The following is a 26,600-nucleotide window of genomic DNA, read 5'->3' on the forward strand; positions in this document are numbered from 1 at the left end:
TATATATATAAACTCCACCTTTCTTTCTGTGTTGCCACTGTATATGACTGACAAAAAATTATATCAACAAAAAGCAGATGTTAATGATACTGGAGCTCTGCTTGCCTTTCAGTCCATATGAAATTAAGGATATTCCTATTTTTGCTTGGTGACTGTGATCAAGAAGTCACTCATTGCATTTTCTCATTGACATACAAGCAGAAAACCTAAATTGCTGTAACAAGAATATTTCATTCTCAATATTACATTACTTGACAAAGACAACTGACATGGCATAATGATATCCCAACTAACATTTGTGGTTACAGCTTTAAGGAGCTGCAGGTGATGTTGTTTTTTTTTTTTTTTACTGTAGCAACAAGCACTTCAGCATGATGAGATTTATTATCTGTGACTTTTCTGCTGTTTCTGAGCTTGTGAGTGGATGAGAATGCGTAGTAACTTGGCAGCAGCTGTGCGGGAGTGGAGGTGTATGGTAGGTGGCCTTGGACAAGAAGTGTAAAGAAAGACAGGGTGACTCACCAAGAGAGGAGCCTTCAGAGTCCATTGACAAGCAGCCCACAGAGCTTTCTCCATCTGTGCTGTTGTGTAGGATAGTCAGAGAGGCAGGAGAGTGATGGGGAAACATGTATGTAGGTTAACGTTTCAGAATTCACCAGGGGTAATGGTTTTTCCATAAGCTGCCATTGTCGAGGCTGACCTGGCTTTTAAGACTGAATCAAATCGATGGCTTCTCCGTCTTCGACTGGGGAGGAGCAGCGGAGGCTCTCTGTGTCTGCAGAGCCACGATAACGTTGCTCAATGGGCACTAACCACCTTTCAAATGGAAATGGAGCATCCAGTGAAATTAGACACAGCCATCTGGATGATACTAAGAACAAGGCGGAGAATGGAAGATGGTAGTGTTGCAGTTGAGGGTGTGTCACGCTTTGAGACTTTGTTGTGTCAGAGCTCAGTTTCCGCTGAACATTTGAAGTCTGTTTTGCTTTGACTAGAGTTTGTTAAAATGTGCAACACAGTGCCTTCATAGCACAACCATAAATTTATATTGAGACGCGAATGTGATAAAATACAGACTTTTCAAAATTTGTTACAAATAAAAATCTGAAAAATGTGGAAAGCACTGATATTTAGTTTCTTTATCTCTGATACCTGATAATACTTTACCACAAACCGTGAATTGGACATGCTACCCATGTGGAAGAAGATGCCATGATCAGATAAGAACGAAACTGAACTTTTGGCCTACAAACAACACATGTGGCAGAAAATTAAGACTGCAGGAAAATAGTCAGAACTGATGATAAGAATAATGGAGTTAAATACCGGACAAAATCTGTTAGAGGCTTTTTTGCTTGAGACTGTGGTAGAGGTTCACATTCTTGTTGGACCCTAAACATCCAGGCAAGACTTTAAAAATGATTTAGCTCAAAGCATGTACACATATTGGAATGGCCCAGTCAAAGTCCTTATATAAACCAAAGAATCTATGGCAAGACTTAAAGTACTGTTCACAGACACTCATCATCCATTCGGACGAAATTGAGCTATTTTGCTAAACAAAAGTGCAAAGATTTTTAGTCTATTTGTACAAAGCCGGTAGATATGTACCCGCGGAGATTTGCAGCTGTAATTGCTGCCAACGGTGGTTAATACAAAATATCATCTCAAGAGGGCTGAATATATATTCTGCACATATAAAAATAAGTACAGGACACATTTTTAATTAAAAATACATTCAAATACATTAAAGTTTCTCATCATACGATGACTTAATTTGAAAAAATAATAATCATAATCATTGAATACTTTTGCAAGTCAGTTTAGCACAAGTTGCGCTTCATTTATAGAGCCATTTCAGAATGGATGCATGCTTGCAAGTGCAGAGAGTGACTCACCCTAAACCACGGGGGTGTGTTCAGCAGACAGGGTGCTGACTTACAGTACACACTCATCACAGTGCCAGCTTGTTCTTCCCATGTCCCCCCCCTCTCTCCTCATAAGTCAACATCCATCTCTCTCTCTGTCCCTCATTATGCTGCTTGCAAACACACGTGCGGTCAGTCAAATTTCAGCCGAGGGGGGTGGGTTTGTAATTTGCTGACACAGAAAGCGAGAGGTATGATCATGTTGAGCACCGGCTCGATCTTCTAAGAGCCCGCAGGGAATCGTTCAAAATAAATCACTCACAGATACTGCTGGCCCTAAAGATTAAAGTGCATACGTGTGTGGCATCTCTGTGAATTAAGTCCGTCTGCGTGTGTGTTGGATGTGTTTATACAGTAAATGCCTTAACCTAAAGTCCCAATGTTTGTGAGCTTTGCATACTGTGAAAGCGATGCAAACAGCCTCTGGGTCAGTGCTACTGCCGTAAACGGTTGCATGGAGGTGTCTACACATGCACAGGCACCAATTGGCTCACAAAAGTTGTCCTCGGGGAAATAAGGGAAGCAGCACTTTGAGAGATACACAACCACTGTATTAGAGTTTTATGTTGGTCTAGTATGTGCATTATTTTGTGTTCTTTTGTTATTGAGAGAATGCAGGGAGTGCTTAAATTATGCAGACGGTATTGTGTGTGAATTTATTTTGTCTGTGCATAATCCTGTCTCTACTGTTTGTTTGGGTTTGCATGTACAATATGCATGTGCATATGTTGACATAAAGTGTCTGCCTAAAGGCCATGTTTATGCAGTGTGTTTTCTGAGAACTTTTTTTTTTTAGCTCCATATGGTGTCAGAGGTGATAAATTAGCTCCAGGGGCAGCACTGAGCAGCTGTGAACGTCGGCCTTTACACTCCACGGTCCAACGGTCTGTGGCTAAGTGAGTGCTAATAAACCCGACATTCGGTTTGCTGTACTGATGCGAGGATAATGCCACACATCTTACTGCCTCAGCCATTGTCTTTTATGTATTGAATTTCTCTTGTTGTGGAAACTATAGAGTTGGTTTGGGTTACATGGTGGCACACTTCCTTTCTGGTGTAAATTTAATCCAGGGGATGCATGGAGTTTGCATGTTTTCCCCATGCTTATGTATATTTCCCCAAGGTGCCGTTTCTTCATCTTGCCTTCCAAAAAATGTGGTTGTTTTTGTTACTGTGTTCCCCTGTGCAACCCTGCAAAACCAGGCAGCCATAGAAAATGATTGAATTGATAGTGGTGTTGCTGTTTCATTAGTTTTAGGATTGGTTGAACCTGTATTGAAACAACTGAAATGCTTGAGGATAACCCCAGTTGTGTCATCGCTTTAGTCAATAAAAGTGCATTAATCAACATTTAGGCTCGACCTAGGCCTTTTAAAGACAAGAAGACTGTGTCCCAGCCTCTGAACTGGGACACAGAGTTCTTCTACAATTATAACATTATATATTTTCATTTTTAAGTAAAGTAAAGGTCCAAATCATTAACCTGATTTGGACCTACAACACTGTGAAAAAAATGCCCTCTTACAGATTTCTTTCTTCTACTTTAGCTTTTTTTGGTCGCACTTGCAATGTACTACTAATGCCTGTATTACATTTGTCCAAAAGGCATGTTAATGGTAAATGCCCTGTCCTTGTATAGCGCTTTGTCAATTCCAGAGAACCCTAAAGCGCTTTATGCTATATTCAGTCATTCACCTATTCACACACCCATTCACACAGTGATTCTGACAAGCTACTAAATTGTAGCCACAGCTGCCCTGGCAGTCTAACAAAACCGATGATCCCCAAAAATATTCTGTGGACTATTGATGGAATTGAAGGACCCACTCTTAAATAAGTTCCGTATTAAACTGCCTAAGTTTTATGCAGCCAAGCAATGATCATGAATCACAACACCAAGTTAAATATGAATGGTTAAAAAAGGTTTCAAGTGACATATAGTCAAAATCTGGACCCATTCCATTTAAGATGCTGTGACATGTGGTGAAGTGGTTTCAAGCTTAACTTTGTACAGTTAAGTTTATCTTTGTAAACTTAACTTTAGAAAGATAAAGTTAAGTTTCTTTAAAAACAAAAAAAGGAAAATACGACTGCCAAAACTTCAGTAATGACAGTAAATGTATAAATTCACAGAAGGACATATATTACTTGCGCCATGTGATACTAGCAGCTGTTCAGCTCATCTGTGCTTGTGTTTTATGGGTTCTGACTTAGACTCCATTCTAATATTTGGAAAATAAACTTAACCAAACAGCAATTAGGGCACGCACCTGAGAGATTTTCCGATGCGCATCAATAAAATACTGAGGGAATTCACAGCATCTATCATGGTACCAATGATGCCAACCTTCAGATAACTGCTTGAGCCAGAATGATCATATGGCGTTAATATCAGTATCAAAAAATTATTCTTCAAGACTCCACAAGGTGTCTATAAAACCTTCCCATGCATAAAGATTTAACTCTATCGAATTTAGTTTTTTTTTTTTCTTGTAATGTAAAAAGTCTTTTTCTTTGTAACTGTTGATTGAGCTCAAGAGGATTGGAAGTTGTGCAGATGGCTTTGAGAGAAAAGGGAACTAATTCCTCGCCTTCTCTCCTCGGGCTCTTTGATCCTCACCTCCCGCTTCATATCCCTTTGATTGCCATGTTTATGACAGCTCCTTCTTCCTTTCCTCCCCTTCCTTCTTTGCGTTCTGTGTGGCATTGGCGCGTCAGCAGTTCGAAGTGAGCTGCTCTCTCCAACGCACAAACACAGAGTCAGCCGCACATACTCAGAGCAAGACACACCCCGCCTCCATTCTTACAGAGGTAAAGCGAGTGCGCCAGCATTCGTGATGAATAATTGAGTTATCTGGCTCCATGCAGAAATAGCAATCTCTCACATAAGTGTGAAAACATTACTTGCCACCAGAGACCTGGGAACTGGTGCTGCCACGTGGGTCTACACGTGTACAATGCGTGTGATCCCGTCTGCATGACATTTGTAAGGAATTGTTCCTATGAATGTGAACATTTTGAAGAGGCGGGATTCTATATCCATCAGCTTCATGACGTAATCATCCACCTGTCATAAGTTGGAGCTGTTATTCGTGTCATGGAGAAGATTTTGAACTATATAGAAAAAGAGAAAATTGTGTGACGAAAACTTTTTGAACATACGAGTTAGTTTATACATTGTAATCATTTAATGGAATCACCACAATTCATGTACCGGTATTTAGAATGTGATGCATAACATCTAATTCAATTTAAAAAAAATAATTCAAAAACTAAACGACCAATAATGCCCACAGTACCTAGATAAAAAGACGGATTGGTTAAAAAAAAAGTGATCTAAGAAATCTAGTTGACTTCATCCAATCATTGACATAGCAACAATCTTTCAGCTGCGAGAAACGATTTTGACTTTGGCCTGACCATGTAGGAAATGTGGTGAAAATGGTAGAAAGCTGTCAACTTTCAGCACCAAGAGCAGAAAAAGAATAGGTGGTCTGTGCTCTGGAAGGCTGCAGCAATCCCAGCCACACAGCCCCTCCCCCAAACGCCCAAATCCTCATGCCGCCTCCACAGGCCCCCTGACTAAACTTGCCGTTTTACATTTTCATGACATCCTTCTCTCAGCTTGAAATGGAGTCCCACATCGCCTCATCACCAACCCTTCAACTTACTCTCCCTTGGCCTAGCCTTCGAGGTCATGAGGGTCAGCACTCCCAAGGATGCAGCCTCTGAACTGGGACACAGAGTTCTTCTACAATTATAACATTATATATTTTCATTTTTAAGTAAAGTAAAAATTTATTGAAGTGATATATCGTAAGTTGTTTGCACACCAAGGTATTAATGGACATAGTTAAAGCATTTTTGACAAATTCACCTTTAATGCTAAATAAGCTACAGTGTCAATGCAACACAGAGTTTGATTGTTGCGACAACGTCGTTGCATCTTTAATTCTAGCTGTTTAAATAATCATCTCTATCATTTAGGTTAGATAGAGCCTAGGCATCCCATCTGTCTTGGAGGGGACTGACCTGATGTTGATCAGCTCCGAGGCCTGCCATATACTCTGCGTGTTAGCAGCTCCCAGGAGCTCTCTGAAGCGATCCGACTGGTGACACAACAAAGCTGAGGGAGTGGAATCACAGGAAACTGACAAATAAGGCCAAATCTGACAGGCGAATCCTCCGAGCAACTCCGGAGTCTGACAGATCCTTCAGCAGAGCAGCCAACGCCCCTTGCAGCAGCAGCAGCAGTAGCAGAGGCATTCATTACCACGGTTTCATAACGCTACAGTAGAAATGATAGTGTTGATGAGAAAGGCGCGGAATGGTGATGATTATGTCACAGATTTGAGATAAAGTAGTTTGAAGTCAGTGTGCAGGTGGGGTTTAGTGGTGGTGGTTGGTGTCCACAGCAATAATAATGAAAACTGGTATTTAGTGAGGTGCAGCAGCAACAAGGGGCTGCGGGGAGGGGGTGGGGTTAAACCAACCAGCTGTTAGGTCTAAAAGCTCCGAGCCTCGTTGTGGGGAGACGGTGGCAGATTAAACGGCAATCCTGCTGATCCAGCCCACACATATACTCTCCCCACTGCCACACACACGCACACAAACACACGAAAGAGGAGGTGTTGCTACGAGTGCTCAACTTATTTTTAGCTCTGCCGTAATGTTTTTAAGAGATCTAGTCCAAGTGTGTGACAGACCACTGCCATAATAGGTAACAGACCAGGACGGGCTGGATGGGACAGATGCTGGACGTTAGTGGGGTTAAATCTGGGGCAGGCCGCCCCAGCGCGGACGGCTTCAGCAGCTGCTGATGTAGTGGGGGTCGAGTGGGAGAGATGCAGGGACGAAAGTGATGTAATGCTGACTTTGGAGATAGCTGTCAAGAACAAAAAAAATGTTGGTGTTGGGATGTAGTTCTAAAAGCGCACTGCCCTGTGTTTGGCAGATTAAGAATGGGTCAGCATACATACTTCAGCTTTATTCTCCTGGACTCTCCTTTCCTTTGAAATCATTCATTAATCTGCTCTATGGAGACACATTTAGACCAACCCGGGAATATCATTACATGGAAAAACATCCCTGGATCATTTGAAATCCTGTTTAAATGTTTCGCTACATTGCAACTTTAAGTCAGCCATTCCTGCTTCTGCTATTCACCCTCACTCATACTTTTGTTCTGGTCTTCCCACTCTCCCTCATTCTCTCTCATTCCTTTTCTCCCCTGACGTTCTTGCTGTGACTTCTGGTTCTGCCGTCTGCCTGTCTCCCTCTCGTTTCTCTTTTTTTTTTTTGGTGCCAAATGGGGGATTGGGAGGGCTCCTCCAAATTGGCACACAGATGAATAATGCATCTGAAGCAAAAGCAGAGAGCTGGGGTTGGGTACAGCTATCTTGTCAGACTCTTTTCCAGTGTGTTACAGTTAGGTAGGGAGTTCATCCGATACTTCAGTGGAGGAAAACTGTCTTCCTTTATATTGCTTTCCATTCACATTTAATTTTGTAACTGAATGTTTAATTGCATCCATTATGCAGTAAGAAGACTTGACACCTGCTATGAAAAATTTGGGGTGATTTCTTGGCATGTTCTTGACAAGACCCCGTGTTTTTCTCAACAACATACATGCATAATGCATGCTTTCGTTTGATTCTGTGTGACTGCATGCATGAGTTTGTATTTTGCCCGACATTCCCAAACTGGAGAGTCGAAAAGCTAACCGCACTCGCGAGCATAAACTCACAGTAGAAGCATCATTAAAGTAATGAGCAGGAAGTTAGCACTGAAGTCTACCATAAACAGAGAGGAAGAGCGGCATCAAGGGAGAGAGACAGAGAAAGGAAGAATTCCTAATCCCATAAGGATAAATCTTAATCCTGAATGTTGCTTCTGACTCATTCTGGTTAATTAAGTCGAGTCAAGTGAGAGGAAAATGGGGTCTTGCGTTCTCTAAGTCTGTAGGATCAGCACAATACTCTATGTGGAGCTTATGAGGTCTCTCATTGGAAGTGTCCTCTGTGCTCTCCAAAAGCAAAGATGGAACAAATTGTATCCTGGCTGTTTTCATAAAGCTCACTCCAAGCAGCTTTTATTTTACAGGAATTTCACTCTGGCTCCCCATCAGGTCTCATATTTACATACACATCACTAGCTCGTACTCTCATTCAGTGTTGGGTTGCAGGCTGTGTATGCTAACAGTTTCATTTATCACACTTTATCATTTAGCCCCCATTTATGGTAGATGTTATTGCTCTGCACATCCGGCACTCAGCAGTTAAAACATGCACACACACGCGCGCGCACAGACAAACACACACGCGGCCTGAAACTCAGAGAAAACAAAGAAATCTGTTGAGCAACCGATGGGAATTTTCTTTTGTTGTATTATGGTGGAAAGATTTCGCCATGCGACAAAAGGATGAGGCAAACAACTGAAATGTCAAGATCCTGTGTAACTCTAAAAATAAAAGACCTAAGGGCTGCCATTTGAGTACATCTTAGCCACGCTGTAGTGCATGAACAGAGGAAACAAACATTTTTCTGCACCCAGCAGCAGCATCTGAAGTAGAGCTGCCAACAGTTCTCTCCTAAAAATAGAAGAAAGTGTATTTTGAAAATGTTTATCTACTTAACATTTAGTGCCCTTAAGAATATAAATACATATGTTTCCAGCATGTCATAATGACATATAAATGTGTAAGACGAGTATTTTCAAAGAACAAGCAACCTAACATGTTCCACAGCATTATGCAATTCATAGTAAAACTCTCATTATGCAATACAAAGTCTTCTTTTCTCTTATTCTACTTATTAATTTATAAGATGCTAACAATGTAATAAAAATGTTGTAAAAAAGATTTTTTCACACACAAAAAAATGTATGTGTTCAAGATAAGTACAAAAGAAACAACAATTTATAAACGATAACAAGTGCTAACAAATGAATGCAAGGCTTCATTGGTCTCCGGTTTAACAGTAGGAGATTCTTCATATGACAACTCTTTGAAAGGACTTTATTCTTTGGGAATGCTATGATAAAGAAATCATAGGCTTTTAAAATATATACTGGAAACCAACCTAAACAGTAACCTTCGTCGTTTTTTTCTAGAACAATCTTTGGAGAAGAGATGAAACACTAGAGTAAAAATAGAAATGTATGCTTGTTATTAAGAGGTAACCCTTTATTTGATACATCAATACTTACTCATTAAGAGACGGATACTGCCTAAGGCTTTTAGCAGATTCCAAATCATATTTGTTCTGCCTATGAGATAGAGCTTTAGTGCGGGACAAATAGTTCCGCAGGTTAAGTTCATTGGATGTGACCGCTGGTAGCAGGTCATTTAGGGGAAGGCAATAAATTACAATCTGAATTTCCAAGTGTCTGCACAAAGTTTTTCTATCCCATGTGTAGATGTCTGAGGGTTAGAGATAGGGGCCTGGAGCTGATAGCAGAAATGTCACAGGGTTAAGCTGCAGCCCATCTTACCTCAGGTTTTCTCCTTTTCTAACTCCCCTACTCCTCCATTTCATCTTGTTATGCTGTGGACACAATGGGATTTCTTGTTCCCTCTCATGTGCTGATGAACTTGAACATTTTATATTTTATAAAATACCCCCCCGCCCCCCCACCACAATTCCCCTCTGTCAACCTTTTATTTTTGCCCAACACGGATTATGTGCACATCGCTGACTGTTAGCGTGATTGATTGACTCAGAAGCGGAGCGTAAAGAGGGCGCAACTGTTTTACAGGTTGATTTTACTCACAGATCAGTGGCATCGAGGTGATGTGTGCAAATTTTTCACACAGGCAGGTCAGAGCTGTTGGCCTTTTAATGGCTTCTTGGCACGATGGGCACAGGCAGTACACAAACTCCTCTGTAGCCGGAGTGAAATTCACTTAAATGGACTTTTAATGTGATGACAGAAACTGAGCTCAGAATGGTTTCAGCCAGGTCAAAGTCTGTTTACAATTATGAAAATTGCAGAGATGCAGGCTTTTTAATCCAGCGTGAACCCAAAGGAACAATGTTTGCCGTTGGTTTTTAAATGATGAGTGAAGGCAGCTGAGAGAATCAGGAGACAATGATGAGTAAAATGACAAAACTAATGAAAGGAAAAGAAGAAAAGCAGGTGAAGCTACATTTGAATTTCATGGCAACTTACATATCATAATTTATCTATCAAGACAAATGAAAATTTGAGTAAATAGGCCAAACTGCTAATGGTTCCACATTCCACAGTGATACATTTTCTGTGCATAGTTCAGAATAAGCCTCAATATATCAGTTAAAGAAGCTGACTTCTCAGACTGCTCTATCAGAAACATTAATCAGAACACTGATTGGAAAAGAAAAACTAGATAGATGCATAACTGCAGCAATGTGAGTCTTGAAAAGAAGGAGATCATGAGAGGTTCAATAGACGCTTACAGCTGGAGGCAGTGTTTCAAGCAGAAACGAGCTACAACTGAGGCATTTATTGTTTAAGCAACTTCTGAACCAGAATATCAAAAGTTGTGAAAACTCTACAGAGCCACTGCGGAGTATTGTCAAAAGAAAAATGAGCAATCAATCCAACTACTCAAACAAGCTGAAGGTCACACTACTAACGCACTAATTTATTCAAAAGGGGCCCCTCATAAGTATTAAGTGCATATACTGTACAATGAGTAGATATGCTTCTTTTTTTTAAAGAAACTGTTATTGAAGTGTTATGTTAAATTTTGATTTGCATTACAAGGAAGTAAGCCATAATCATCATCAAAATTAACAGAAATAAATGTTTGAAATATACAACTCCTTGATGATAAATTTCTATAACAAATGAGTAGCAGTAGTAATACACAATAATATTCAAATATGCTGAAGTTCTGCTGTACATGCACTTTATTTCGGGCTCTGGGATTACCTGAGGGAATTAGATCCAACTAAATAATGAAGGTTGTCATATAATGTGACCACACTAGGAGGTGAGATAAAAGGATCATTTCCCGTACTTCATGAAAACACATGATTGTAAATGCTATAAATAGATTTCTGAGAAGCAGATGTGTGCGTTGTTGTTATATGAATGTATTGTTACTTGCTCTATAGCGAAACTACATGCCTGTCTTAATGCAGATTTTACTAACCCAGAAAGCTATCTTACCTCAGTGAAAAAAATATTTCATGAGGTTTTGAGATATCATCTTTGAATGTTTTTAGATGAATGTAAAAATTTATTCCACTGGCTCTAAATAGTGTCTTAATGTTGTGGTTGGGAGATTTGTTTCAGGGACTAATTAATTTAGTTTTGCCTTCATTATATAGTCAGCATTGAAAATAATACCGCAAACAAATACCAGCAAGTTTACAGCAAAACCTAGAAAGAAATGTGTTCATAACTGCAGAAAATAGTTCAAATAAAATCAGGATAAATGCATATCTATGCTTAATTACTGCATTTTAGTTTGTCAGGATCTTCTAGCTTCACCAGTGAATGGAAACAGTAGTATTTAGCATTAGATCTTAACATGAGAATGGTGTTCTCTTTTACCTGAAACCAAGTAGCTACACTTCCTGAACCTAACCATAAGATTGAGTTGCTTAAGTGAAACCAAACTTTGCAAACCTAAAGTTTACAGTGTGCCAGGAAGATAAACAGCAAAGAAGAAAAATAACAGAAACCCGAACTGTTCACAAGTTACATCAATCCAAGTTTGTTGGTCAACTCTATGAAACTCTACTCATCAAAATAACCATCATACCTTTTTTTCCTTTGCTTCTCAGATTCCTGGAACATAGTCATGTTGAGCATGTGTCAGGAATGGAAATTTTTTTGTATCTTGGTTAGCTTGGCAAAAAATGCAAGGGGTATATTTAATTGAATAAGGATGAACAACATAAACCTCTGAAGAGCAATGTGTTGAAAACACATTTGAAAAAAAATAAACAAAGGCAGTACGATGCACTTGCACATCTGCTCGTTCTTTCTATATTTTCAAGGACAAATAACAATTCTAAATATTCTTCACGTTTGATTTTCCAATTAAAACAATTACAAAAGTGTTGAGAGTCTTACTGAAGCCAAATAAACCTTCTCATATTTCATTCTGATCCCTTGTCATAAACTCTACAAAAATGTTGTTTTCTCTAGTATACAAACAGATTTTGGCATTTTCTAATTAACAGAAAATGCCAAAAGCTATTACCCAATAGCTTTGTCAATTGGGTAATAGACTTGCATATCATCATTTATCTATCAAGACAAATGGAAATATGAGTAAATAGGCTAAACTGCTAATGGTAGCAGGTCTATTGGGTAATAGACAGAGCTATTTCCCAATAATGACAGCAAATCATCTGAATATTATGTTGTCAGTGGGTTTACTGAAAACCCCTGTGGTTGATTTAGGTTCTGCCTCAAGTTGAAGTAAATACAATGGCATTATTAAAAAAAGATAAACAGATCAATATTCAAGAGAAAATGTAAAAGAGAGGTTAAACGGTTCAATTTAAATTAACACACTTCTTTTAATCACTTGTTGACATTCAGGTGCTATAATATGTCGTAATACACAGGTGTTAAAAAGGTAAGAAAGCTGCTATAACAGCTAGCTTACTGACTTGCTAGGCTAACTACGTTGACAGTTGTCAGCGTAGCAGGTGACGTGATACAGACAGACAAGATGTGACAACTGCCAGTGGAGTCTTTCTTTAACTGTGATCACCACACTTAAAAAAAAAAAAATTCTTGTTGGGGAAAACCCAGACTTCTTAAATCAGCAAAATAATGTACAGATTGGCAAGTCGAGCACACAAAAGTAGGCTGTGGTTTTAATATAACGGCTGTGCAAAATGTAGCGGCATTGCTTGCTGGCTAACAATATGGCTGTGACTGACGTAAAAATTACAGCTAGAACACACGCATCAGAGATTGGTTATCAAGTTTATTAGGGGTTTTAATAACATAACTGTCTTTTACAAAGTTCCTTGATAGGGACAATACATTGGATCAGTTTGGGACACCCTGACTTCCAACGTGTTTACTGACTATCTTCTGACCACGATGTGCACCAGTACAGACTGTCTGATGTGAATTTCAGCATTTCAAAGACTGTTTCTTCTCCCAACATTGCCAAGTAGATGTGTGTGTGTGTGCACCAGATAAGCCAGATTTGCCTCCACAACATAGTTTTCTTTACATCTGTTTCCAAATTTGAGAAAACCTCCCGATGATTTTCCCAGAATTCCATTTTGCGAAGCTTGTCGATCATAAATCAGGAAAGAGAGAGGAGAGCCTTCTAGCGAGCAAAATCAGTTCTAAGAGTTCATAAATTTTGCATGACTTTAGGGAAACACCTGTAAAAAGCTTAAGTTAACCTTAACAGGCTTTTGTACTCACCACTGTGCAGAGCTGCCTACTTTGTGCTTTCTTTTTCTTTTGGCTAGACCTGAAGTCACCGCTGTTTTATGCTTTGCCTTTCCAGTAATTGCCTTTCTGAAATAGGAAGCTGAGCCAACGAATTCCTGACAATTGAAAGTTCTCATGGAAACACAATGTAAATACAAAAGTTAATGTCATCCTAGAAACGCAGCTTAATCAGGTTAGTCCTATTTTTAAACCTTTAAAAAAAATGTCCCACTTTGATAGGAGTCCTGCTCACTGCCAGTGTGGTACTTCATAATTAAAAAACTGTTTAGGGAACTGCTGTTTAATCAACAGTTCTCTTACATTCGCACATCATGTATGTCTTTGCTTTTTGAATAATTTTAGCAGACTATGTATATTTTTTGGTGTCTTTACAGTTTTTCTCTGTTGCTTTGGTACATTTCTGAAATCATACTCAACAAAACAATAAGTGCATTTCTCAAAACAATTTGTACAAATACCAAAGCACCATGGACTGATTATATGCAAACTCCAGTCTGTAATAGCCATTGTTTTCACAGAATAACAATATTTTATGTAAAAAAAAAAAAAAAAAAAAAACTAACTACAAAACTGACAAAAGTGTAGTGCTCCTTTAATGCTGTATCTCTTTACCAAGGTTCACACAGACAGCCATTGCTTACTCAACAAATGTGATAAGAATATGGTTTATCTGGCTTTTGCAACCTATCTAGAAATTTCTATTTTACTAATAAAGACACCAAAACAATGTATTTTGTGAGAGAACCATTTCAAAAAAGTCCAAAACACAATAAGTTCAAAGTGAATTCAATAGTCATTCAGCTTTTTCTCAGCTAGCTCAACACACGTATAAAGTCCACCAGCATTAGCATTAATTAGCCTCGAGAAATTTGTCCCGTTTTATACACAACACTAATCACAAACTGCTTAATGTGACTATCGATTCGATAACCTCTTCAACACTTGAAGGTAACCAATATACATTAACATACATTTTTACTGACCTGTGATAAGATGAGATACACACGTTAAGCTTTCTTTAGCATCTAACAGGAAGGTTTATTCTTCTTCTGTGTGCCCAACCTTCTCTATGTTACAGGCGCCCTCTAGCGGTTGTATGTGGAATCACACTGAATAAACGAAATAGAGTGAGAAATTAAGGATCGAAAAAGAAAAATAACATTGAGATGAATTTTTTTATATTTTGTGTTTTAATTTACTTATAACTTGTTTTAAGTTATAAGTATACAAAAGTATACAAGAAAGTATACAAAAATAATGCATGAAGACCTGTAGAAATTGCAGTGCAATCTTCCTACACTTCTTAACATTCCTGGTTGTTAGGCTACAATTTTCATCCACATGACAATGGATATTTTTTCTTGCAGTGTAGTGTGGAAAGAATCTCTTAGAATGTGTTATCCAGCCTCTTCAGGCATCTGCTGTGAAGTTATCACATGCTCCATGGCAGCCAGTAGGGTCATCTGTGTGTATGGCTGGCAGTCACATATTTCCTATCTCCAGTCCATGCTAAGAAAAAATCCTCAATGGAGTTAAGAAATGAGGACTAGGATGAGAAGAACTTCATCAGCATCTTGTTGTGGGTCACAAACCGATGATGGCATATACATGTTCTCAGCCTCTTCTGCCTACTCTTGTGTTTTACCTCCTAACTCCTCTGTCACAGCTTAGCTCCTCTTCCTTTTCTCTTTGGCTGTTGACACTATCCGAATACATGTCCTTTTATTGTCAGAAATGCAAAATCATGTTGCGCTGTGGCTATATATACAATACTACCAGTTGAAGGTTCATGAGACACACTTCTTAGCTGTTTCAGAAAGTTGGTTGATCATTGGTTGATAAACCAGTTTGTCAAGCAGTATATGCTTGACATATTATGACAACTTGTTTAAGCATTGGATGGATGGATGGATGGATGGATGGATGGATGGATGGATGGAGGAGATGTTTGCTAAAGTGAAAAGTGACAATTATTCAAGTTTTCAAAGCCATCTTTTTAACTGAAAGTAAATTTCATTTTCCTTTTATTTAAAAAAAAATCAAGATTATAGGGCCTGGAGAAAGGTGTTCAACGTCCTATATGGAGTTTCTGCAATCAGTGGTCATTTGCAGAACTTTGTCATCTTTTGGTCCAATTTGTTTTAGCAAATCCAAAGTCATCACAGTCTTCAACCAGAGACAGCAGAGTCTTCCCTCTGCTGACAAGCTGTGTGGAGAAGATTATTTCATTCCATCCAACAGGACTTTGCACCTCCTCCCACTGTCAAAAGTAACAAGAACTGATTTAATAACCGTAGTATTAGCACTATGCTTCATCTGTCAGCAAATATGCTCATCAGACTCTCTGTAGAGAATATTTTTAAGATAAAGACTAGAAAGATCAGACTCAACAATTATTTGTATCAAAACTGTAATTTATAGCCAAAAGTTTAAGTTTAATGATGTGTTGCAGCTGAGTAATTTTTTCTTTCTCTGTCTCTCTGTATGCTGCCAGTCTTGGCCAAGTATCTCATGTAAAAGAGATCTTTTGATCTCAGTGGGACAAACCTGGCTAAATAAAGGCTATTAACCTAGATTAGAAACTCTAATTAACTTAAATTAGACACATATTGGTAAATAACAATAATCAGCCTGCAGCAGCCTCTCCTCCTTCACATTCAAGGTAAGTCGGTAAAAGTGGTTGCAAAACAAGACGATTTCTGTTAGATTGGCAGCGGCGCCATGTATCATTTTATGCTGTGTGCGTTTTGTGCGCGTTTGTTCTGGTTTGCGCCTGGCGTGTGTGATCTCAGAGGAAACCTTCCACCCTGTGGTTGAGCTGCACTGCTGCATCCTCCTTTCTTCTGCTGCTCGCATCCGTCCCGCAGTGTGTCTATGCAGCGCTCACTTTGACCTCATTATCACCCTCATTACCATCAGTATTAGCAGCTGCACCCTTCTTCATCACCATCATCATCGTCGCCACCATCATTGACATCTTTATCATAATCGCCCCCAGCAGGCACCACTAGTGCCATCACCGCCCCTGCCATCACTCTCAATATGCTGCCGTTACCACTGTCATCGTTTTTGCTGGTAACGTTATGAAATGGAGACAGATGCTGGAGTAAACACTCTTGCACCCTGACCGTGTTGCACTGTTGAGCGTGCAGCTGCAGGGGCGTCATGCAGAAGCCGTCTCCCCTCGTCCACGGTCCTTTTCGCCACTTGTGAGGGTTGCATGCTGTAAAAAGACATGTGCTCCCATCTCGCATCACGCTTGCCGGAAAGGCAACCCTCGTATGTGTTTCTCCTCTGAATTTTTCAGGAGGAGGCTGACAAATCGCACACAGAAACATACCAGTGATGACCTCCTTCTCATTTCCTCCTCTTTTTTTTCCCCCTCACATTCTCCCATGGCTTGCCCGCTTTCTTTTTCTCTCACACCGTCTGTAGAGTCTCCTCGCTATCTTTCTTCTTCTCCCTCCCCCACTGTTTATGATCCCCTCTCCTCCTCTCTCCTCCTTCATGTTTTAAGTGAGCTCCCCTCTTCCCTGTCCTCCTTGCATCTCTACCAACTTTCATCCCACTCACTCACTCACTCACTCACTCACTCACTCACTCACTCACTCACTCACTCCTGTCTGATTACCTCTCCCTTTCTCTCCCCATTTCATTCACCATTTTTTCCCCCATCTTTCCTCTGTGGTGTACTCCCTCTGCTTGCCTGCCTGCCTGCCTGCCTGTCTGTCTGTGGCATAAAGGGCTGTCTAAGGCCGCTGCTCTGTTAATTCATTCGCTGTGCATCGCCTCACATATCTGCAGGGTCAGGCAGGCAGACAGAGAGGAAGAGGAGGAGAGGGCATCTGGAAAAAAGAGAGAGAAAGTAGATGGATCAAAAGGAGAAGAAATAATTGTTAAAAAAAAAAAAGATGGAGTTTTATCTGCAAAAACAGAAAGCCAGAGTCAGAACCAGTTGTTGTGTATTCCACAGGCTCTCCCCCACAAACTTGCAGTAGTGCATGAGCTATGTCATGACCTGTTTATGCACGCTATGTGCGTCTCATTGTAAGTCAGACATGTAAACATGCTTGAATTTGAGGAAATATGTTCTCATTTGTATAAGCAAGTTTAATTCACTGGTTGGCTCTCAGTAACTTGTTGTAAAATATATACTGTATATTTTAGTAGCATTAAAGGAAATACGTCTCTTATTATTTCACCATAATCTTAGTAAAATTTTGAAACATCCGGTGGGGGACAGGGCGGGGTTGGCAAAAATTGAAATATATATGTATGTATTTTTAAATGACTCTTAACAGAAATATTGTTGCATTTAGATATTGTATCAGAAGAATTTTTGTGATTTTTACTATTTTTTGCTCATGTTTATGTCTGTGAACTGTATGTAAGTAATAAATATTTCTCTGTTTTCTTGGAATTAATATGACCTGAATGAGACACTCTTCAAATTAAGCACACTCGGCATTGAAGTAAGGCAGATAAGTGTTAGTATTCAGAAATCAGTAAATAGCTTCAAAAATAGCTGCTGGGCTAAAACAATTCTGGAATAATCAAAATATTTCCCTGCATTGTTACACTGACTTTGGATCTTTTTTTAGATCATCTCAACCAAAATGATTTCTCTTTACTAAAAACCAAAGACATGAGAAGGCTATTTGTTTTCCTCCGTTCAAAATACATACATGACTTACTATGTCTTTAAAAATGTTTGCAAGGTATGATGATAAGTTTTTGTATACTTCTGTCAATTCTAAGCACAACACTCTGTTTCTCTGTGTGACATCATAGGAAAATAGAGAGAAATCAGATTAGATAGAAAAGCAGATTAAAAGCTCACAGAAAGGCTCCTGTACTGACTTGAGATGATAAGTTTAGAAAAGAACGTCAACATTAATGTCGGTGACTAAAATGGTTAAAGCGTAGCTTGCTTTTGATAATAATGCCATATTTCAGTTGCCGAATGAAAAAAACAAAAAGGTATAAATGTCTGTTTATTACAAATTTACCTGCAATAAGAAGACCATCGTTATTGTAACTGAATAAACAGACTCTGTGAAGTTGGTGCTCTTCTTTAACTTTATCCATAAAGCAAAAGTAACAAAGTAAAAACCTACTTCATATGTGTTACTACACATATAAAGTAGCTTTATCTGTCTAATAATAATACACATGTAATGGCAGGTTGCTTAAATTGATCTCAAAAAGCAACCCATAATAATGACAACATTTTTCTCTGTTATTGTTTTCCTTGTAAAGCCTTCCTGCTTCTTCAAGACATCATGATTATTAGCTCTGCCCTAGCATGTTACTGTTTAGTTATCACTTTCAGGTTCAAAAACAGCTAGCTTTGTGCTTTATTTTGAAAGGCATATAAAATAAATACACTATTGTAAAATGAATTTGCAGTACTTTTGATTTTTCTGAATTCCTTTTTGACCATTACCACAGAAATGCTGAGAAGTTTTTTTTATATTTCAAAAACTTTAGATGTTTTAGAAAATGGAAAGAGTAGTCATGTCAAGAACTAAAATACCTTTTTGTACTTAGTTTTCTTTTTTTCCATTCTTATGCAAGCTTGTAAATTAAAAGAGTGAATTCCAGATTCTCACGAATCTGGAATTCGTAAGAATCTCAAATCTTTGAGATGCACCAGTTGGGCATTACTTGCCCAATATCAGGCTCCAGTTGTTCTTTGAAGTCTGGCCTCACAATTCCTATTTTGACTGTTCTTTATTCTAACGGCTACAGTACAGAAAGGGAAAAATCAATGTCCAGCTGTTTCGCTTTTTTATAGAAAAGGTAGTTTTCAGTCTAAATGACAATAAAGGGAATGCAAGATCATCCCTGTTTATACATCAGTTTTTTTAAACTCTTTTTTAATTTTTATTAATCTGTGCATCAAAATGCATGTTGTTGGTTTATGTACTTTTAGACTGAAAATAATGACAGCTCTTAGTTTTGAAGGATTTAATAGTTGAGCGATGAGAGAGAAAAAAAAATCACATTTACTATTTAACCTACTTATTACCAATTAAAGCCTAACAAGAAAAAAATAATGGCCAATTTCAACCTCTGCCCCATTAATCAGTGTATCTCTAGCAAAATCACTTGATTTTTTTCCAGCTACAACTAAAAAACAACAAACATTCCTGGAGTTAAAGCTTAAACTTAAAAGTCAATGCAGTCAGGCCACTGATGGGAGTTGACAAATGTACTTTTTTGGTAGGAACATTGTTTTGTAGCCCTGTTAAATGAACCCACTTAACTCTGGGAAAATGTGATGAACCAACAGTCGACTGTCTATTCATCTGCAGGAACTCTGCTGCTACGCTTGTGCTCCAGAAAATGTTGACGCTAAAACATTATGCTTGCTTTGTCACACTCTTCGTGTATGTTTGCGATTCAACATGTATCACTAAAGCGCCCTGCTTTTGTTTTACTTCCTTTAATCTGTGATTATGGAAGCACTGACTGCATGAGCGCAGTGGGTCGCTGGAATAATGATGGCTTGTTAGCGCATCTGGGTAAACCTGAGCTGCTTTTAGAGAAGGTTTAGGGAGAATCGGAAGCTACTGCAGATATAACCTGGTTTAGATGCTGTTTCTTTTCAATACTTTGTGAAGAAAATATACTGTGAATGTGCTCGAATAAAATCATATGCGATTTTTACATTTTTCATTATAGTAGTCAAATCTATCTCCACTAATCCAGTCGTGTAGGACCAGCATGTAAATCTGTCCAGAGTTAATCTTGTCTGACATGAATGAGAATTGTGTATGTTCGTGGAATAGGTTTTTGCGTCAGAAAGCTAAACAGGCATGGAGTAAACATGCTCTCCTATCTTCTGTGCAGCAATATTACTATGATGCATAATCTTGTCTTCTGTGCTTAAGCCTGCTGTGACTCGATTCATACCCCCAGCTGAAGTAGAGCCGCAGAGCATGTGATCCAACTATTGCTGCCTATAAGGAGCTCAGTTGCGTCTTCATTCCCCTGTTAAACTAACACAAGGTTCTCTCAGGCTTAGAGAAAGGATGATCAAAGTGTTTTTGGCATGCTAGCTGCTTCCTTGCAAGGTGTTCTATTTTCTGTGCATTATTCGAGAAAGTCAAAAATAGAAACTGATATGTCAGAAAAAGACAGTGATAAAAAGCCAGAGGCAAGTGTGTCCATGCTCACACACACACACACACACACACACACACACACACACACACACACACACACACACACACACACACACACACACACACACACGCACACACACACACGCACACACACAAAGACACCATCTTTCTCTGTAGTTCATGCTGTGAATTTTTTTTTTCTGTTTCCTTTTATCTCCCATGTCACTCATGTGTTCTCTTTTTCCTTGTGTCCCTGCAGGTTTTCCTGATCACAAGGTCCGATTTGCACAACTGGCGCTTGACTGAAAGTGAGCAAGACAGAGTTTATGTCATGGCTGACAAGGAGGACCCAGGTTCAGAGCTCACCTACCAAAACCTGCTGGTTCTGGGAGCAATCGCAGCAGCATCCGCCTTTGTGGTCACCATCCTTATCGTCCTCGTCTGTGTAGGTTGCCAAAGGTAAGGCTGTTACTTTTAGTGAGGAAAAAGCCTTCTAAAAGTGCATTAACAGATAAGATTGTGCATATTAATTGTTGTTATATTAAATTATCTTTATAAAAGTTGATAGAAACTGATTAAAAACTAATAGTTACATAAAAACAATAAACTTACTCACAATATTGAGCTCCCTCTTTGAAAGCCTGTATTTATTTATTTTTTTACATATCCATATACTAATATTTCTAAGATAATAGTGTTATCTTAGAAATATCTGTCCTAATAACTGAAAAAGATCAAGACTACAATACAAAAAAGAAAATACCTTTTGAAGTTTTCTTAAAAATAAAAAAGGTCAAATTCTGGTGAGTGTGTTAGGTCGCTTTATGTATCAGTGCAATGGGAAATAGCGCCCCCTCTCTGTGTGGCTGGCTATATGCTGCTGCCTCATGGAATCAATGGCAGTCTGTGAAAGCTACGCGGTAGGTGAGTTGCATTTTTCAGCACACCGGGTAGAAAAGAGTTAGCGACACATTAATACTAATTTTTATGATATTATATACATGGTGTGTGATGAATATTTACTGGATGTGTGCCTGGCACAAGCTTTTGTACTTTCAGTTTGTTTAATATTGCGAAACACTCCGCATGCTAAAGCGAAATGCTAATGTAATGCTCTGTTGTAGAGTGAAAGCTGCACGAGAGTGTGAAACAGAGCCGATTGTACTGAGCCGAGCCCGATATGTTCTCATTCAGGTACATCATTTATTATTGTGTTCTTCATTGTACATTGAAACTATTGTTACTGTGAACTTGGCCAGTCTGTGAAAGCTGCACTAGAGTGTGCTGTGTGAAGCTGAGCCGATTGCACTGATCCAAACCCGATATGTTGTCAGTGGGGAAATAAATTTCCGATCGCACAGAAACACCTTTTAAAAAACATCAACACAACGCAGAGTCGTCGTTATTTGGACTGGCCTGTTGCAGTTCAATGAAGCAGAACTCGCTTTACATTAGTACACCATCACATTTAAAATTGGTAATAACACAAACAGAGGGATCTCAACATCACTACTTCATGTTAAGGAGGTTTGTCCTGTTTAAGCTTAGGGCATTTAGTTTGGTTTGCTCCTTTCTGTTAAAATTAAATTGGAATAAACAACATGGTAATTGGAAAAGAACTGTCTGAGGCCTTCAGAAAGGAGATTGTAGCAGCTTATGAGTCTGGTGAGGGATTTAGAGGAGTCTCCAATGAATCTGAAATCAGCCGTTCCACTGTAGGGAAAATAGTCTGAAACTGGAGGACATTCAAAACGACTACCAACACACCCGGGTCTGGCTGTCCAAACAGGCAATCTCTTAAAGCAGGCGGCAAGATGATAACAGAAGTCTCCACGAGGAAACAGCATAGAGGTGGAAGTGTTATGGTTATGGTTTGAGAATCTTTTGCTGCAGCAGGGCGTGGCTGGCTCACCACCATAAAACTCTCAATGACTTCTATTTGTGGAAAATGACTTCTATAAATTAGGACAAATGTGAGATTATCTGTAAAAAGCAAAGCTGAAGCAGATCGGACTCTGAAACATGACAGTGACCCAACACTTACTAATAAATCCAGTAAGGACTGACTAAGTAAACTGAAATTACTTCAACTAGGGCCGGCTACTTGGGTGTAGAGTGTGCATGGTGTGCTGTCTCAGCTAGTGAACGTATAGTGTCACCAAAAAATATTTCTGTTTCAGTTAGAAAAGAGGAAAAAAAGAGCATTAAAGTTTTACAAAGCTTTTCCACAGCGCTGGAAAAGAAAGAGAAAGAGATAACAGCCAAAGTTTTAGCAAATGTGCTAAAATCTTCCCTTGCCCCCTCAGATCCCTCTGATCATCCACTCCTTTCTCTCTGCTTCCCTACTTCTTCTGAACTCCCCTCCTCCATTATTTCCTTTCCCTCTGTCCATTTACTCTCCGTCTCTTTCATCCCCGACTTTGAGCACAGTGGCAGTAATGAATGTTAATGGCTGTGAGTGTCAGATGAGATGAACCGATGCTTACAGGACAGTGAGGGGGAGGCAAGCCAGAGCAAGAGCTGCCCGAAGTCACTGCTCTCCAGCAAACTCCGCAGCAGGCACGCTCACTGGGACACCCCACGGTTTAAAGAGGATCAGACTCAAGGGAGGAGCTTTTTTTTTTCCCCTTCAAAATCCTCAGGGACCAATCAGCAGCTGCATTGTGCCTGTGTTGCCATGGGAAACGCATATTTGGATGTAGAGAAATGTCAAACCAGCTTATGTCATCTAAAGAATAATATACAGTAGAACTCAGGCTCCCTGCTGGATGGTATTGGATGCTGAATAGTTTTCTTGTGCATAACCAGTTTGTCACAGTCAAGTGCTGATTCAGATCCAGATTGGTTTGTCATATCCAGGTTAAAACAGTCAGCAATGCAATGAAATGAGAAGAACCTTTTAACTTGCTGTAAAATCCAGACGTACTAATAGCATGCAGCCGAAGTACAATATATATATATATATATGTATATATATATATATATATATATATTTTTTTTACAAAGTACAAAATAAATATAGAAAAATATTCTCTGACCTATTAAAAATAATCTTCTAAGTTCCAGGGAAATTATCTTTTTTTTCCCATTTTGTCATATTTCATCCACAAACTTCAACGTAATTTATTGTGATTTTATCAGATAGGCCAAGTGCAGCATAACTGAGAAGGGTGAAGAAAATGAAACATGGTTCAGCTTTCCTTTTTCAAGTTATAAAAGTAAAAGTGAAGTATGCATTTTTACTCATTGCCCTTATTTTTGTAAATAAAATTGAGTGCAGCTACATACTTTGAGCACTTTCCAGCACAGCTGTTTGTCGCACAATCAAAACAAAGCTGATGTTAAAATAAAGCTATAAGAAGTCATGTTTGAAATTTGGGGAACACAGTAAACATGTGGAAGAAAGCACAGGCCACGTGAGACCAAAATTAAACGTTTTGACCTGCATAAGAAGGCGTTTGTGTTTGAAAATGATCACTTCACGTTATTCTGAATGCACAACTCAAACTTCGCAGCACAAACTCCAGAAGAAAATCCAATTTAAAGTCCTTGACAAGACTTAAAATGGGATGTTCACAGACTACACCCATCTAGTCTGACTGAGTTTGACTTATTTTGCAAAGAAAATAAACTAAACTCTAAGTCTGCAAATGAGGAAAGCTGTTGGAGAGTTTTGTTTTGATATAATAATCGTAGCTGTTCTCTGACTTTGTACTTCACTGTCATCATTTCCTGTAAACTCCCTCCTTTGCATTATTGTGAAAATCACCAGGGGAGCTCTCTTCACCTTCCCAGGATCCCCCTGGGGGCATGATGACCGTATGTTTGTACAAAATGGTTGCAGTTCGCCGGATGAGACAATATCGTGCTCCAGTAACATGGATCTGACACAGTCTTTTGCAGCGACTTGCATAATAGGATGACGCAGCAGGGACTCTGCACCTGTTTGCAAACCTGAAATTCTATTTATTGCTTCACTGTGTTTTTGCAGCACAGCAGTAGGATCTCTTGTGTTACGTGATGCACGGGCGCCTCACCCTCCAAAGCGAGAGAGAAGAGGCAGAGGGAGGAGCGCTGTTCGCAGTCACACCTGCACAGCAGAGTTTTTTTTTCTTCTCTCTTCTTCTTCTTTGACTTTGTCTTGTTGCTTTGGCTCCATATCAACTGTTTCCTGTAGTTACAGCCACCTCCAGGGATCTGCTCGCGTGCATAACACTTATCGGAATACACTTGTTTTACAAGTCGTCAACCTGAAGGCAGAATAGAGCAAAGTACAAAAGAACATTTGTGAATTTTATCTGATTTTATCTACGTCTATAAAACGAAGGTCATCTTTGCCTCAGTAAAAAGCCAGATTCATGCTCCATTCACCGTTCGACTGGGCTCTTGTCATCAACCAAGGACTTCTATGCCCTGACCACAGTTAGATGCTGATGGTATCTATCTTCTCTGTGTGTGTGTTTTCTCTTTCTGTCCACGGGCCTCTGGTGACCTTCCTCACTTTGATGTCGTGTCAGAAAAAGCAAGAGCAAGCACCCCCCAGCCGGAGACAAAGGGACATCTGTAAATATGGTGAGACTTGTTTTCATTTTACAGCCCCCCCACCATCCCTCCCAAAACCACCCCCCTATGCCTGTCACCATCCACTTCTACTGTTTTCCTTCTAACCTCCCTTCTAACAGATGCACATGCATGTGTTTGCATGTTTTATGCTTCCATTAACAAGTCTATGTGTGTGTGTGCGACAGCAGGGTACGCTTCGGCATCCAAAACTGAACTCCATGAGTAAATCTGACACCAGGCTGCATGAGATCAATCGCTTTCCCTGCAATGGAAACTGTAAGTGCTAACTAACAGGTTCAGTGTGATAATAAATAATATGCACATCCGAGCTGTTACACGTTCTCAGCAGTGCATATTCAAATGTTTTCTCTCCTTCCTCCTTCTTCTTCTTCCCTATCTCTGTGCAGCTGTTAGCAAGAGCCGCCCAGCCAGTATGGACCTCCTGCTCCTCCACAGTCGGCGCTCCCAGACGGACCTGAGGCCCTCCCATGGCCGCCAGCTCCCCCAGATCCCCACCAGTCCCCAGGCGTCTGGCCAGGGAGGCGGAGGGGGCGGTGGCGGAGGGGAGGCGGGAGGTGAAGGAGGAGGTGGAGGTGGAGGCGGGAGTGGAGGTGGAGGCGGCGGAGCGGAGGCCAGAGACCACACCTACACTGAGGTTGGCCTGCGCAATAACCCGACGCCCACCCGTTACCTGGACGATGGTCTGTACGAAAGCGTCGGGATCCGGGAAGGCGAAGCGGCTCCCAGAGTGCCCTCTGCTCCGCTGACGTCATCAAGCAGCACGCCATCGACGGTCAGAGCCGCTCAGAGCCCCCCCACTCTCTCAGGAGGAGCTCGTAGTGGGAACGGGCAAGGAAACGTACGTACTCACACACAGACATTAAGCAGTGATGCGTTTATGGTCTGTAACTTAACAGGAAAGAAATGTTGCTCATTGACTGAAACCTTAAACTGGATTTGTTTTAAATAGGTTTTCTGTATGTATAAATTGGGTGTAGTACAGCACCTTCCACACTTATAAGCACATTTGATAAAAAAAATTTAAAAAAACTAATTGAATTGAATCGTTTTATTGCAGTTACAAAATGTACAAAACTGAAAAAAAAAAAAATCATAAAAATTCAACCTTAAATTCAAGTCGATTTTTTTTCAGTCACTGGCACAACTCCTGGCTCACTAACAATGGCTACAAAATAAATGTAGCGGAAGTTTTTGTAAAAATGCGTCTATAATTTATTTATTCTTATTAAAAGTTCCAAGTTTCTTGGACTTTTAATTATTAACCCATGACTTTGTTGTTCCCTGGTCTATAAAAACAACATTTCTCTTTCCAACTGCCGCCTCAGTCAGACAAGGGGCCGTATTAATATCACCACCACACAAAATAAAAATGAAGATGAGGGAGATTAAGAAAAAAATCTCCAAATCTCCCTTTTGGAGTACTGCTGCAAAAAGTGCCATCTCGGAGGGAAACCAGGTCTCCATAGTAACCATTAGACACTGTCTACATGCGAACTGGTATTTTGGAAGTCATGCCAGAGCAAAGCCTTTTCCTGCCAC

General features: G+C 39.7%; 1 protein-coding gene across 4 annotated transcripts in view; it reads left to right on the top strand.

Moving 5' to 3' along the window:
• The window catches only part of LOC103467936 (putative lysozyme-like protein), a 52,247-nt gene that overhangs the window by 11,758 nt on the left and 13,889 nt on the right, over positions 1 to 26,600 (top strand). The window contains exons 2-5 of one of the 4 annotated variants that reach the window (XM_008414699.2): positions 20,737 to 20,936; positions 24,995 to 25,049; positions 25,226 to 25,316; positions 25,448 to 25,899. In XM_008414699.2, coding sequence (XP_008412921.1) covers positions 20,809 to 20,936; positions 24,995 to 25,049; positions 25,226 to 25,316; positions 25,448 to 25,899 — 726 coding nt within the window. In that variant the 5' untranslated portion in view covers positions 20,737 to 20,808. Of the gene's footprint in view, positions 1 to 20,736; positions 20,937 to 21,583; positions 21,672 to 24,994; positions 25,050 to 25,225; positions 25,317 to 25,447; positions 25,900 to 26,600 lie in introns of those variants that run through there. The other 3 variants (XM_017305929.1, XM_017305930.1, XM_017305932.1) reach the window with 3 other exon arrangements.

The sequence above is a fragment of the Poecilia reticulata genome, linkage group LG7 (genome assembly GCF_000633615.1).
Source record: "Poecilia reticulata strain Guanapo linkage group LG7, Guppy_female_1.0+MT, whole genome shotgun sequence".
Classification (NCBI taxonomy): Eukaryota; Metazoa; Chordata; class Actinopteri; order Cyprinodontiformes; family Poeciliidae; genus Poecilia; species Poecilia reticulata.